The sequence below is a fragment of the Amia ocellicauda genome, chromosome 16 (assembly GCF_036373705.1).
Source record: "Amia ocellicauda isolate fAmiCal2 chromosome 16, fAmiCal2.hap1, whole genome shotgun sequence".
Classification (NCBI taxonomy): Eukaryota; Metazoa; Chordata; class Actinopteri; order Amiiformes; family Amiidae; genus Amia; species Amia ocellicauda.
The window spans coordinates 7,926,178-7,940,566 of NC_089865.1; the positions used below are offsets into that span (position 1 = coordinate 7,926,178).

General features: G+C 35.7%; 1 protein-coding gene across 1 annotated transcript in view; it reads left to right on the forward strand.

Moving 5' to 3' along the window:
* lrp1bb (low density lipoprotein receptor-related protein 1Bb) overlaps window positions 1-14,389 on the forward strand; it is a 316,016-nt gene that overhangs the window by 106,254 nt on the left and 195,373 nt on the right. Inside the window, exons 8-12 of the mRNA XM_066688514.1 lie at window positions 4,800-5,022; window positions 6,558-6,744; window positions 7,214-7,357; window positions 9,480-9,716; window positions 10,270-10,450. Of these exons, the coding sequence (XP_066544611.1) occupies window positions 4,800-5,022; window positions 6,558-6,744; window positions 7,214-7,357; window positions 9,480-9,716; window positions 10,270-10,450 (972 nt within the window). The remainder of the gene's footprint in view (window positions 1-4,799; window positions 5,023-6,557; window positions 6,745-7,213; window positions 7,358-9,479; window positions 9,717-10,269; window positions 10,451-14,389) is intronic.

Genomic DNA, 14,389 nt, shown 5'->3' on the forward strand with positions numbered 1-14,389 from the left:
CACCTTCACTTAGCTAAGGAAAAACAACATAATATATCCTTTTCTTCTCTTCTCCCTTTTCTTTTCTTCCGAACCAAATACAATGTTTATGAAGCATTATATACATCTAATAGTATTTCCTGTAGTTTCGACTGCATATTTTATTTTTTCATTACATTTTTCTGAATACACATACAATCTGCACTTAGGTCTCCTAGTAAATGGTTTTATTGTGACATTTGTATTGGTAACAGTTGAGGATAGTCCAAACATTCTCCATTGCATAATCAGAAAATGATGAATGTCAAACAAACAATTAATATCAGGGCCTGACTTATATCAAAAGATGACAATCAAGAGTGCAATGCCAATTGCACATTCCAAGCATGTTACTCTAAGGTGGCTTTCTGTTTTCGAAAGGCTTCTTATGTTTGTACATTGGACAGACGCCATCAAGTATTGGTTTTGGAATTTGCAGTTGGCAGATGGGTCGAAGTTTTGATTTAATTCAGGCCTAAACTGCAGTAAAGGTCAAATCTGATATTGTACACTAGTTTAGAATCTGTCCACCAGCAGATGAAGTACAATACTATAAGGTGAATAACAGCAATAATTAAATCGTAGATTATAAATACAGTATGACTTTTATAAACTATAAAGTGTATCACAAATAGGTTGAATACACAGCACCTGCAAAACTTTTCTGACAAGAAGTAGGCCAAAAGCTCCAGACATCTGGGGTAACCAGCAACTAAATCACAATTTATATACATTATTATTTTAGTTTAATTTAATTTAAATATTGGCAAAGGCTAATCTCTAAACTAATTTGGGACTCCAAATTATCTTCAACTACATTATGACAATGCTTCTACCAAACCTAAAGATCTTGATGAAAATTGAACAGACAACTTTTGTCAAACATTCATTCCTTATTGAAGAACAATATTATTTTAAATGTAAACCCATGCAGTTTTACTTCTTGCCCTCATAAACTTATGTTCTTTCTCGTGATACATGGCAAGCGTGCCTTGGTCACGTGTGGGTGTTGAGTAGGTAGCCAGTGGGAGTGATAGCATATTTGCCTCTGAGTTTTTGAAAGATAATTGTTCAGACTGGTTGTGAGGAATTTGAATTACAAGCAGTGAAGCAACATTAATGTTCTTAAGCTTATTATATTATTAATACATATCCTAGGTTTCAACTCACCCCTCAACCCGCACCATTTATTTATTGAGCAGTTTAGCAATTATCACTTTACAAGGTCTATTGCTACAAGATATTGGTCTGTATTTGCATATGATTCTTCTGTATCCATTTAATACTTTCAACTTGTGTATTATTACTGTCAAAAAAACAAACACAACAAGGAACAGTAAGCTGTTATGCCATTAACAGGCGATTGCCTGTCAATTTGTTTACAGCAGTGATCCCATAGGGAAAAACTAAACTACAGAAGTAGAAATATTGATTTTTTTTTAAACTTAAACAATGCCTATTATAATTATTCCATTAGACATTGCAGTTAAGCAAGACCAGGGGCAGTGAGAATAATGTAATTGCTTAAGTGACCTTTCCAAAATGGTAGTAACACAATGTATTCTACTCAACAATTTAATCCTCTTATAAGTTATTTAGAGAAGACAATAACTGGATACGTTTATATTTAATAATAATAATATTTTGAATAGAAAGTTATTACACACTAAAGGTAATGTTGCATAATTACCCAATGTAAATGTAGAAACGGAAAATTGAACCAAAAACTGCAATAGCTGACATAAAATAAAATCTGTTTTCACACTACACCTTCTAATCCGGGGTTAAATGGCCCCGGGGTGGCCCTGGGGTGCCTCGTCCCTGAGTTTAGCTCTGCTTGCGTTCACATGTGCTTGGAGCTATAATACACAGGTTACGATTCGCATTAATGTTTTTCAAGGTGAACACTTCATCCTGGGTTGGACATCTCAACCCAGGTCTTTAGCAGGACGAGTTCACCCCGGCTTCAGAGTTTAATCTCGGGTTGAACATTTCAATGTGAAATCCCTGCATTTTTGCCATGGGGTCTCCCCCGGGTTCAACTGTCTAGTGTGAAAGCAGCATTTTAAGGTGTGCTATAATGTAAGACAAGGATTTCCATGAAGTGGCAGCCCAAAGTTGTTGAAACTAAATTGAAAATATATAATTGATACGTACAGCTCTGGAAAAAATTAAGAGACCACTTAACATTGATTTCTGAACTTGGAGTGGTGTCTTAATTTTTTCCAGAGCTGTATATTTCAGTGTTTTAAGTATTTTTGTGAACAATGCAGTATAGGGGTTAATTTATTATTAAATAATGCATAATAATTTACTATTTAAAATTGAAAACAAATAAACTACTAATTTCAGTAACTATAAACATCTGTTAAGTTAAAGTTTAAGAATGCATCTGTAAATATTGAAAATCTTTGTAATTGCACTGTAAAATCAGAACTTGCAGGTCCATGTTCTGTCATTACAACATTTATATGACATTTCACATTAAAATATTTATTTTTGTTTTTTGTAATTGCCTTGGAATTGCCCTGGAGGGACACAGGGTCTTCTGCAACTAAGTTCTTCATTATTATAATTAAACAAATTAATAACATAATGTGTCATATCATTACATTTTCCATTTCTTTAGTCAAACCTTCAGATGTTGTCCTTCATGTTTACAAAATATAACAGCATTTGGCATTGGTTTCTTTTGATATTTCTGTTTACATCTGAAGTCGAGGAGGTTTGAATATCTGTGTCAGTGTTAACACAGGATTAGTGACCTACTGGCATTGAAATGTACATATATATTTTCAGCTATAGGAAAATATTGGATTTATTGGGAAATTAATACTTTGAACAGAACAGATTTGTACAGTGCAATCCAATGCAATCAATAAGAAAGTCACAGCTAAAATGTTATATTTAAAATGTAATGTGAAATAAAATAAGATAAAAGTATAAATAGCAAAAAGCATTGAGTATACCTCAGACTGGGACCTCTGCTACAGTAAGTGAGCATCAAACTTTGACAAAAGCAGACTGTTGGTTGGACCAATCAAGTACGAGTATCTTATCAGCTGTAATGCTTAACTGCACAGATCTAAATTAGGATGCTATGCACCAGCGCCAGCAGAGGAGAGAACTGTAAACAGATAATCCACAGTGCCACTCTCGCTGGAGTATCAGAGGCATACTAACAATAACAATTAAACTTGTGTGTGTGTGTGTGTGTGTGTGCGTGTGCATGTGTGTGTATACATACACCGATCAGCCATAACATTATGACCACCTGCCTAATATTGTGTGGGTCCCCCTTTTGCCGACAAAACAGCCCTGACTCATCAAGGCATGGACTCCACTAGGCCTCTGAAGGTGTGCTGTGGTATCTGGCACCAAGACGTTAGCAGCAGATCCTTTAAGTCCTGTAAGTTGCGAGGTGGGGCCTCCATGGATCGGACTTGTTTGTCCAGCACATCCCACAGATGCTCGATTGGATTGAGATCTGGGAAATTTGGAGGCCAAGTCAACACCTTGAACTCGTGATTCATCAGACCAGGCCACCTTCTTCCATTGCTCCGTGGTCCAGTTCTGATGCTCACGTGCCCATTGTAGGTGCTTTCAGCAGTGGACAGGGATCAGCATGGGCACCCTGACTGGTCTGCGGCTACGCAGCCCCATACGCAACAAACTGCGATGCACTGTGTGTTCTGACACCTTTCTATCAGAACCAGCATTCACTTTTTCAGCAATTTGAGCTACAGTAGCTCGTCTGTTGGATCGGACCACACGGGCCAGCCTTCGCTCCACACATGCATCAATGAGCCTTGGCCGCCCCTGACCCTGTCGCCGGTTCACCGCTTTTCCTTCCTTGGACCACTTTTGATAGGTACTGACCACTGCAGACCGGGAACACCCCACAAGAGCTGCAGTTTTGTAGATGCTCTGACCCAGTCGTCCCTTGTCAAAGTCGCTCAGATCCTTACGCTTGCCCATTTTTCCTGCTTCTAACACATCAACTTTGAGGACAAAATGTTCTCTCGCTGCCTAATATACCCCACCCACTGACAGGTGCCATGATAATGAGATTATCAGTGTTATTCACTTCACCTGTCAGTGGTCATAATGTTATGGCTGATCGGTGTATACATACATACATATGTAGAAAGTAAAATGTATCTTTGTAAAGCCCATGTTTCGATGGATTGTTAAATAATAAATCAAAAACCCAAACATATAAATATGCAATGAAAAATATGTGTAACGATTTATAAATGCACACATGCACCATTATTTTCAAGGCTATCGAAACTTGTTCTTCATGAAAGAATCAAATGGGTCATTGGATGTGACCTTGAACCGATCCAACAATGGTTTACATTATAATATTTTAGATTATACATCTCCCGCCTGCAATAATAATAATAATAATACAAATTATAATTGTAGATTAAATATAATTGTAGTATTTAAAAAGGGTTGTGTAATTACAACGGATGCATCTACACTACATTTCACTAGGATGCTTTCAGGCTTTTCAGTAAGGCCAAGATTTGATTAGCTTCCGAAATGAAAGGTGCGTGTTTAAATGTTTACTCCATTTCAAATTGTCCTCCATAGTACATAAAAAAACAACACAATAGAATCATATTCAGTTACATGGGGATCCTGATAAATAAGCAAAGGTACTTAATGCTATATTGATGGGTTTACATCACCCCTTTAATATAGATGTATGTACTACATGCCAAATGTCTTTATATTACAGTTTATATAATGGATTTCAATTTTCATTTTAGGAAGCTTTTCTTTACTGACTATGGGAATGTTGCCAAGGTTGAGAGATGCAACATGGACGGAACGAACAGAACAAGAATAGTGGATTATAAAACTGAACAGCCTACAGCAATCACCTTGGACTTGGTCAAAAAGCTGGTATACTGGGCAGATGTTTATTTGGACTATATTGAAGTGGTGGATTATAATGGAAAGAACAGGCACACCATTATTCAAGGGAACAATGTGAGTATAAGGGAGATTGAATAATTGCTATGTTTTAACATTACTATTATGACATATAAATATGATGATGATTGCATGATTTAAATACAGCAGCTAAATTAAATAAATATCCTGCTTATTTTCTTAGTTTTCCACCCTTTGATCCTCAAATGTCTTTCTTGAAGTATATGTTTTCCTTCTTCACATCCTTTGCCGATGTGTCTCTCTTTCAGTGTATCTTCTTTTCCTACACTGACTGAGAGCTGATTTCTTCCCCATTGATTTTGTTCATAGAAAACACTGTCTGTCTGTCTCTGTCTCTCAATCTCTCTCTCTCTCTCTCTCTCTCTCTCTCTCTCTCTCTGTCTTTATATGTTTACTTACTTATATAGAGTGAACAGTTGTTACACAGGTAGATACAGCAGGAAACTAAAAGAGTAAAGTTCAAGAACCTTGTAATTAGTTGTTTTAATGACAAGACACCTTCTTCAAATGCACTCAGAAAAAAAGAAGAAGATAATAATAGAACATTGTTATTCAAAGGAGACTTCAAGAAGCTGCTCAGTGAGTTCCTACTTGTGTGATAAGGAAAAGGAGCATACAAAATGAAGTAACCCTCGTTGTATTTGCCCGTGTTCTTATTTTAATGAAAGTCAACCTAATGATGCAAATAGACAATTCATATTCAAGTTGTAAGAAACTGATTGGGATTAGCTTCCATTCAGAATGTGTCTGTGAGGATGCCAATCATTTTGGCGGTGACTGTATGTATGTAGACCATGGTGGTGGGCACAATTTATAGGTATTTTAAAGCTATAGAGTATTTATTATATACAGTGATGTTGAATAGTATGGACAGATCCCTCTCTAAACACATATACTAAATTAAAAACACAACACCGGGCAACCAATCCAAATGCAAAGTCTCAGTCCATAAACAAAGTCCAGTTATCCTAAAAAACAAACCAACAAAAAGCAACACACAAGGCTATGGAAGAGCTTCTGCGGCTGGAGGTGAGCATGGCGCAGGAGACTGAACCGAGCAACGAGCACGCCATGCTGCTCTGTGCACCTCACTTGGGAGGTTGATGGCGTAAGCACGAGAACGGTAGAGAAAGAGCAGCCACTGACGTCCCCAGAGCCGGAGAGGAAGGAGCATCTGTCATTGCTGGAGAGAGGGGAGGGTGAGAAGGAGCAGGCATGAAAGCCAGAGGAACAAATACGAGAAGAAACCTGGGAAATTGACCTGGATTTGGATTTGGATTTGGACTGTTTGCTTGTATATCTGTTAGTGTCTTATGCTTAGAGACAGACCAGGAAGTTAGTCAGTTAAGCTAGGAGCTAGGGTTTTATTTTGGTTTTGGTAGTTTTCTTTCACTGAACACCTATATATAATTAATTCACCTTAATTTGCACCATATTCCTGCTTTCTGTGTACCGGTTTCCCCAAACCCCACCCATTTATTGAGGCCAAATATAAAAATATTTGTATCAATAAAAAATATTTTACTGCTTCACAGTAAATGCTGATACATTTTTGTACTTGTTTCCTTCAGGTGGCATACGTCTATGGATTAACTGTCTTTGAAGATTATTTGTATGCAACATGTTCTGAGCCCACCAAAGGACATAAAGTGGACATTTTAAAGATAAACCGCTTCAACAGCACAGATTTTCAAAGTATAGCCAGTATGGAAAATTCTAGAACATTATATGTCTACCACAAGCTTACTCAACCAACAGGTAAACCATGCCAGCAAATGAGACTGAATTTATAAGTCTGTGATTTGTAACATATCTGCAATTTTCTATATATACAGCTGATGGCTTTCAGTGTTTTTTCATTCAATACTTAAATAAACTGCATTTATTATACAAACGTTTTTCACATATTCATAACTGACACCAAAGGAGTAACTATAAAACCTGTTTTTAATAAAAACATATCTATTTTTTTATAATAACTAAATGTCATTTGAAAGCAAGATTGCCTTAATTAGTTAATTAATACTTTTTTATTAGTATTTATTTCTGCTTGTTTCAGTGATCAATACATACATAAATAAGGAAAACTAGAATCATTCCTATCAGGGAGATTAAAAGTAATGGAAATGTTCTGTACCTGACTGTTATTTGGAATTGTCAAACATGTTAACATGATGTGAAGTTAACAAATATGCATCCATTGTTTTTCACTTACCATTTGTTACAGTCAGGAGTCATGCATGTGAAGAAGACCCATATGGGAAATCAGGAGGGTGTTCACACATCTGCCTACTTAGTGGCAGCTACAAATCAAGGACATGTCGTTGTAGGACTGGTTTCATCCTGGGAAGTGATGGGAAGTCATGCAAAAGTTCGTGTTTTTGTATTATTATTCATTACTGTTACAGAAATACTTGCCTATTTATTTCAGATATACTTATGTGTAATATCTATGTATATATCATTCTGTAACATTCTGAAATATATATACACTGCAGGTGTTCAGTTGAAACATCCTACCCGTCAAGTTTTCCTACTTAATGCTAATGCGCATGCGTACATGGTATTTGCGTCATTTTTGTTAGGATTTTGGAGAACGCCCATAAATCCGTGCTACCTGGACTGCATTGGTTTGCTGCATTTGTTTTTGTTAAACGGTTAATATATTTAAACTTAATTTTTAAAGCATATATTTATAATTGCAAAAGCATGATATTTAACTTATGTCATTGCTATTTAGTTGTTTTGGTTCGGGTTGTTCAAGCATCCAAACTTTGGTCATACCAGTACACGTTTAGGTAGTTATTTATTGCTAGGCGCTAGCGATAGGTCTATATAAACACTGAAAACTTGCTGCAGTAATGTCTATAATTGAATTGATTCGTCCTAATTTTTGATGTGGACGTATACAGAACTGGTGGTATATGATGTTTACAGTTCATAAACAGAAGAGAAGGAGAAATGATATGATAGACAATATAGCAATATATTTGCTGCTGGAGGAAAACAATGATAGACACCATCCAAGAACAATAAGGGACATTCATTTAAAACAGCTCCTTACTTAGGGATTTTATGTTTCTTTTTTTTTTAAATACAGTGCTTCTGACAAAGCTAATGGGCGTATTTTTGTATTTATTATTATTAAGCATTAAGCAAGTTAAATGTATTTAAATGCCCTATTATTATAAAAAAAACAACAACAACACATTTTTCACATCAGAGAATGCTTCACATCGTTACAAAGCTGAGAGTCTCAGCCTTCATGGGATACCAAACACTTGGCAAACAACACAACAGTGAAGAGTATACATGGGATTAAAGAGAAGCACATGGATTTAGTGCTCTACGGGTACCAGAGGGGTTTGTCAGCTTAAGGGGTTATATTTTGTTAAAAACATTAAACTGCATACATTTCAATAAAAACTGGAAAAATTGAGTTGTTCTAAAAGTTCTGACCAGTAGTGTATGTATTAACAGTTATGTTATTATTATTAGTTATTACATATTATTTATTAAAAGTCTATGTGAAGCTGTCATTTATCATCTGGAATCGAGACACTGTTTAATCAATCAACAATAAAGAGCTTAAGTTAATGACATAATCGAGAGCTCATTAAAGTTTAATTTAATTAAAATAATGAAGTAGTCAGCTTGTCTAGGCACATCTTTTTTATAATCTTTAATACAGATTTACCTGAAAAGTCAGGTTGATTGTATCTCTGTCTGCAGTACTTGTGTGGTGTTATTAAAGGTCAGTCAGTAATGTTTTCACAAACAGCAAGACACTTCTTAAGTTAATAACGGAATGACAGATATTCACTAGCTGAAGTGGGGTTGGCTCTGAGACTGTATTTCTGGTTCTAGGTTTCACTGCCACTAGATTGATCTCTTGAGAGGCGTTCTCAGAGTAATGGGCCTTGGGGAAGCTATTAGCCTTTGCTACAAAATATCCAAGTGTTTCTTTTCATATTATTATTTACTTTGGGACCCTACAGGAGTTATCCTATGCCTCTAATTTATCTGTTTCGGTCTGGACAATAGATTTGCAGCATCTTTGTTAGGCCCTGCGTAACATTCGCTAGAGCGCACCTCACTGTCAGCTTTAATGAATGTTGCAGTCAATACAAACAACATCTCAGCCAGCTACTAATGAATTGTAAAATTAAATGTCTACAGCATAATAAATGCCCATTTTGCTCTGGCTACAACACTATCCTCTGATCTGCCATGTCTTGGAAACATGGACCATTTTGAACAAAAGAATGATTAATTAGATAGGGCCTAATCAGCGGAACTAATTCTTGTTTTAATTAAGGTAATGTAATTAGCTAGTCTTCTTGCTTTAGATACATTTTGATTGCTGAAGAGTTTAATTTTCTGTGCTGAATAAAAAATGCTAATTATGCCGATTAATTAGATGCTGACACTACGCAGTGTAAAGAAGATTAGTTTGTGCTGGTGTGTTTATTTTTGTAATCTTGCTCCTGCAGAACCCAAGAATGAGCTGTTCCTTTTTTATGGAAAGGGGCGACCAGGCATCATCCGAGGGATGGATATGAATTCCAAAGCGGGTGATGAACACATTATTCAGATAGAAAATCTTGTGAGTCCACGGGCTCTTGACTTCCATGCTGAATCAAATTACATTTACTTTGCTGACACTACCAGCTTTTTAATTGGAAGACAGAAAATCGATGGGACTGGCCGAGAAACCATACTGAAAGATGGTGAGTATTTTGGGAACTTGAAAATACATTTCATCTTGCCAGATTCAATAGTTATTGGAGGATATGTTTCCTAAAATTAAACAATGTGAAAATGAACACGTTTTCTTCCTGTTGGTTGTTTAATCACTACAGTATTGATGATTAACAAGCATCTTAGAATTACATTTGTAATAAGGTTCTTGTAAAGCCTTATTCTGTGCCAATTAATGTCTCATTTTGTGATTGTAAGTGAACAGTTAATGGCTAACACATGCATAGAAGATGGACCCTGAAACAAAGTGTTATCTAAAATTGTGATTCTCCTGAATTATGGGATTTTCTGAACTAAGTCAAACTCTAATGCTCATATGTATTTGTGTCACCGAAATGAATATGCCTGTTTATGTTATTTTTGATAATGTACAAATGATGCATTTCTAATTAATAAAAGTGATTTCCAGGCTTTAATGAGAAAAATGTGGCAGAGGAGACATTGATAGATTACACTGCTCTATGGATTGTGTAGTGAGGATCAAGGCAACTCAAATCATTTAATCTATTTGCTACTTTATAGACCTTGATAATGTGGAGGGGGTTTCAGTGGATTGGATTGGAAATAACTTGTACTGGACAAATGATGGATATAGGAAAACCATCAGCGTTGCCAGACTGGAGAAGGCATCTCAAACCCGAAAAACCATTTTAGAAGGAGATATGTCCCACCCAAGAGGAATCGTGGTAGACCCAGTAAATGGGTATGTTTGACAACTTTTTTTTCTATATAATGCATATACAGGTCTCAACTTTGTCTAATTTGTGTGTAGACTATATGAATATTACAATATATTTACTGCTAGAGGAAAGCAAGTGTGTTATATTCTGCTGAAGAAATTGATATTGTGCAAAGACTTGCTGTTTAACCAAAGTAGAGAGTGGCTGTATTCAGAAAGCAGCACATTTACAGGCACTGTTATTGTGATATGTATAACAGTAGGTAGATGTATTACTTTTACAATCCATTCATTTTCATTGATTGGTGCGGGCAAAAAGTAAATAATTAAAGACTCAGGAAAGGGTAATGAAAAATTAAGAGAATTTGAAAAGGTTTTAACCTTTAGGTTTTAACATAATACCCCTTTTTTACAGTTACTTTAATGTTTCTGTTATAATGAAATGGTGAACATGAACATGTTATTCTAGCAATTGTATCATTCTTTACAAATTCCACTTAATCTTAATTGTATCTTTGTTGTGCTTCATATATATAAGAAAACTTATGTAACATGCACAATAATATAGTTTTCAAATTGCTTTCCTGCAATAAAAGCAATTTCATAGTCTCTAACTTTCAAATATTTTTTTAAACTAAAAAGGAATTAAATTTCAAATGATGAGTAGACTGTATTCATGCTTTACATACCCGGTAGTTTACGATTACACAATTTGACTACCTGCATTAAAACAAGCAGGAAGGATTTGTTTTTGTTAGTCAATACTGTATCCTTTGGGTAACCTTTAAGCCTCCTGCAAGAGGTCTACCAAAGGGCACCGTCGCCCTGAGATGAGCAATCGTCTCTCCTGTTTGTTGTTCCATAATTCAAGGATAGGGATTTAAGAGAGCAATAATGCTACAAGGTGTGGGACAATGTTATGAAGGTTAGCATCCATCAAGTGTGTGTTTTATTTGTGTGTGTGCAGCAATTGACTTACTCGTTGTGACACTTGAGATGCCTTGACTCTTATCCTCTTGGGGTGGCTGTGTGTACTTGTAACACTATGATTCATGCACACAGCGTTCTTCACTCGCAGGTTGTGATGACTAGTTAAATCCTCAAACCATCCCCATTTTAACCATGATACAGAATTACTTCTAGACTTTCTCCAGACCCTTCCACCCATTGAGGATTAACTACAATAGGCCATCCCTTTGTGAAATATGACAGTGGCCTTAAGCTCAGGATAATGCAGCATGAGAATTTAATAGCGATTTTTTTCCCTGTGAGATATTTGCAAACTGAGCCCTCCCCAAACAGCTTGAATTGTAAACATGTTTAAATTCTTAAATTAGATTTATTTGATTTAAAGCCTTACATGTGAGCAGATGTAATATAAGACATAACTTAAATATAATTTAAACATAATCAGTCAAATCAATCAATATCCAAGTCATGTGCAATGATGTGGAATGTTAAATTTAATCTGGTGAATCTTAACTGAATCAGTATTTCAAAGAAGGGGGTTATTCCGCACATTTAAATCATAACATTTCCCTCCCAGGCATTTTGCATACCATGATGGCAGCAATGTGCTAAATATGTGTGGTGGGTTTTATAACATTGTAGCACAGAAAAACCCTTCATACTTATGTAGGTATGTGTCTTTCAAATATTCATGAAATAGAGCAAAATACTTCAGTGATGATGAGTCTCATGTCAGAAACCAGGATGTGCCCCATAGCCTGGAGGTTACTGGTTCATATCTAGGTTATGTCAACTGTGAACAGTTATACAATATTGTCCAAGTACCCCCGGGATCTGGGGAGGTGGGGTTGGCTGTGGGATCCTTGCCTCATAGAGCATATGTATCACCTGTTGCTAGTCAGCTGCCTGAAAGTCTGGGTATTACCATTTACCACTGTCTTTGGACTCTTTCCAACACTATGGGCATACAATGTGAAGGAAGAAAACAGCTTCATGATGCAAGTTGTTTGTATCTCTTGGGACATCTACAAGTAAATCAATTACTCAAACCATGTAACATAAACTCAGGACAGAGACATATTCCTTATGAAATTAAAGATGGATTTGTGAACAGCATTTAGTTTAGAGAAAAGCCATATTTATAGATTAGACTATGCTTTATACTATATTTACCCAGCACTTGTTATTCTGGTTATTTGTTTATTTGCATTGGGAATGTCTATAGGTAGGTGGTAATTTGTATCTGTATACAAAATTGGTGTTGGCAATAATGAACTGTGTTTGATGGCCTGAGGCCAATCTCATTATCACCCTCACTGACTGTGGAAAACAAATCTATGAATTCAGTGGAACAAAACACAGCCATACACAAGTGCTTTCACTGATTTTGTTAGCTTAGGTTATATACAGTGTCATTCATGTTATAAACTATTACTTTGCATCAGCTTAGCGATGGTAATTAAAAAAAATAAAAACAGGATCACTTCTTCTGTTTTGCAGAGTAATACACTAATGCCTAATCAATGGGTTCTTTGAGTCATTGATTAAAATATATGAGCACTAAACCACCTAACTTGGTTAGAGAGATAAATAAGAAACATATTAATAAAAATACATCCCAAGTTTTACTTGTAATGATTTTTCAGTCATTTGCAGTACACAGTTCAACATTTTCACCTGGTAAAATGTCAGCTATATAATTTGTGAAAGGAACAAGAAGCAGAAATAGACAGGGTTTTGATTTGGCTTAGAAAAAAGTGCTGTACTGGCAGTAAAACATGGTCTGGATCTCTGCAATGTAAGAAGCTTAACAGTTAAAGAAAGTCTTTGTATTTATCCAAGTAGAAGTTTTCTTGAACTTTTCATATATGTGCAGTAGGACTTGAATTCCCCAATTGGAACATTATATGACTCATCGAAAAATGCTTTTTTCTTGATTTTGATGTCATTATTGTGTTACAATTATTGAATGCAAGTGAAATATAGCAAGAAAAAGACCAGCTTAATAGTTAAATTGTAGTTATAGTTACATTTTATTCTTGAAATTATCATTCAAACTCCATTCAAATTCAGTACACAAGCTTTTAGTTGGCTCTTGACTTGGCAGAATTGGGCATGTCAGTGTCTTATAAATGTCTTGCAGATTGGCTGTACATATGGCCAAGCATTAGTCAGTAATTTATGTGCAGAACGAAGGTAAAGATCAGAACTGCAGTCACAGAGTCCTAGGTTTGCTTGATCTAATCACCGTGATAAAATATTCCTTGTGAGTAGGTATCTTAGAGACAGGTTAGCCTCTATAACCAGAGCTCCTCGGCAATGTTAGATGAGGGGTGCAAATTAGACCATAAACGAAAAATACTTTGGATGTTACACTGACAGACCTTTTGCTTAAGTACTGTAAAAAATGCTATGAAAACATTTTTTTCAAAGTTGATGTCTAATATAATACTTTCCGGTCTTAATCCTAATATCAGAGATGGCAGAACAAATGCAAGAAATGTAGTATAGCAGTACACCTCTAGAAAAGCAAGCAGCATATGATCGTCATAGCACTACTACACAATAGCATTAATGCAAATGGTGAAACACTGCCCTAATCCTTTGGAGAAAAGAGGTCATGATTGTTTTGAAATGGCAACAAATCCAACAAGTCATCATCATACCACTTATACCACCTAGGACAACAGTTTTTTAATTAATTAACGTGAAACTGCATTCCTGTGGGGTTCAAAAGCAGAATAGAATTGATACTGAAATCAATATAGGTTTATGTTTAATCTGTGCACACAAATACTGCAATTCTGTATGTATAGTAACCAATAAAGTATGCATATTTTCTATTATGTGTAGAAACCAAAGTGTCAGAATATATTCAAGAAAGTATATCTGCAACATGAATCAAGTATATGCATATGGAAACCTAGGTAGATATTACATACATACACCCAATATTAACCATTCCACTTTTTTAACAATTCATTTCTTACACTA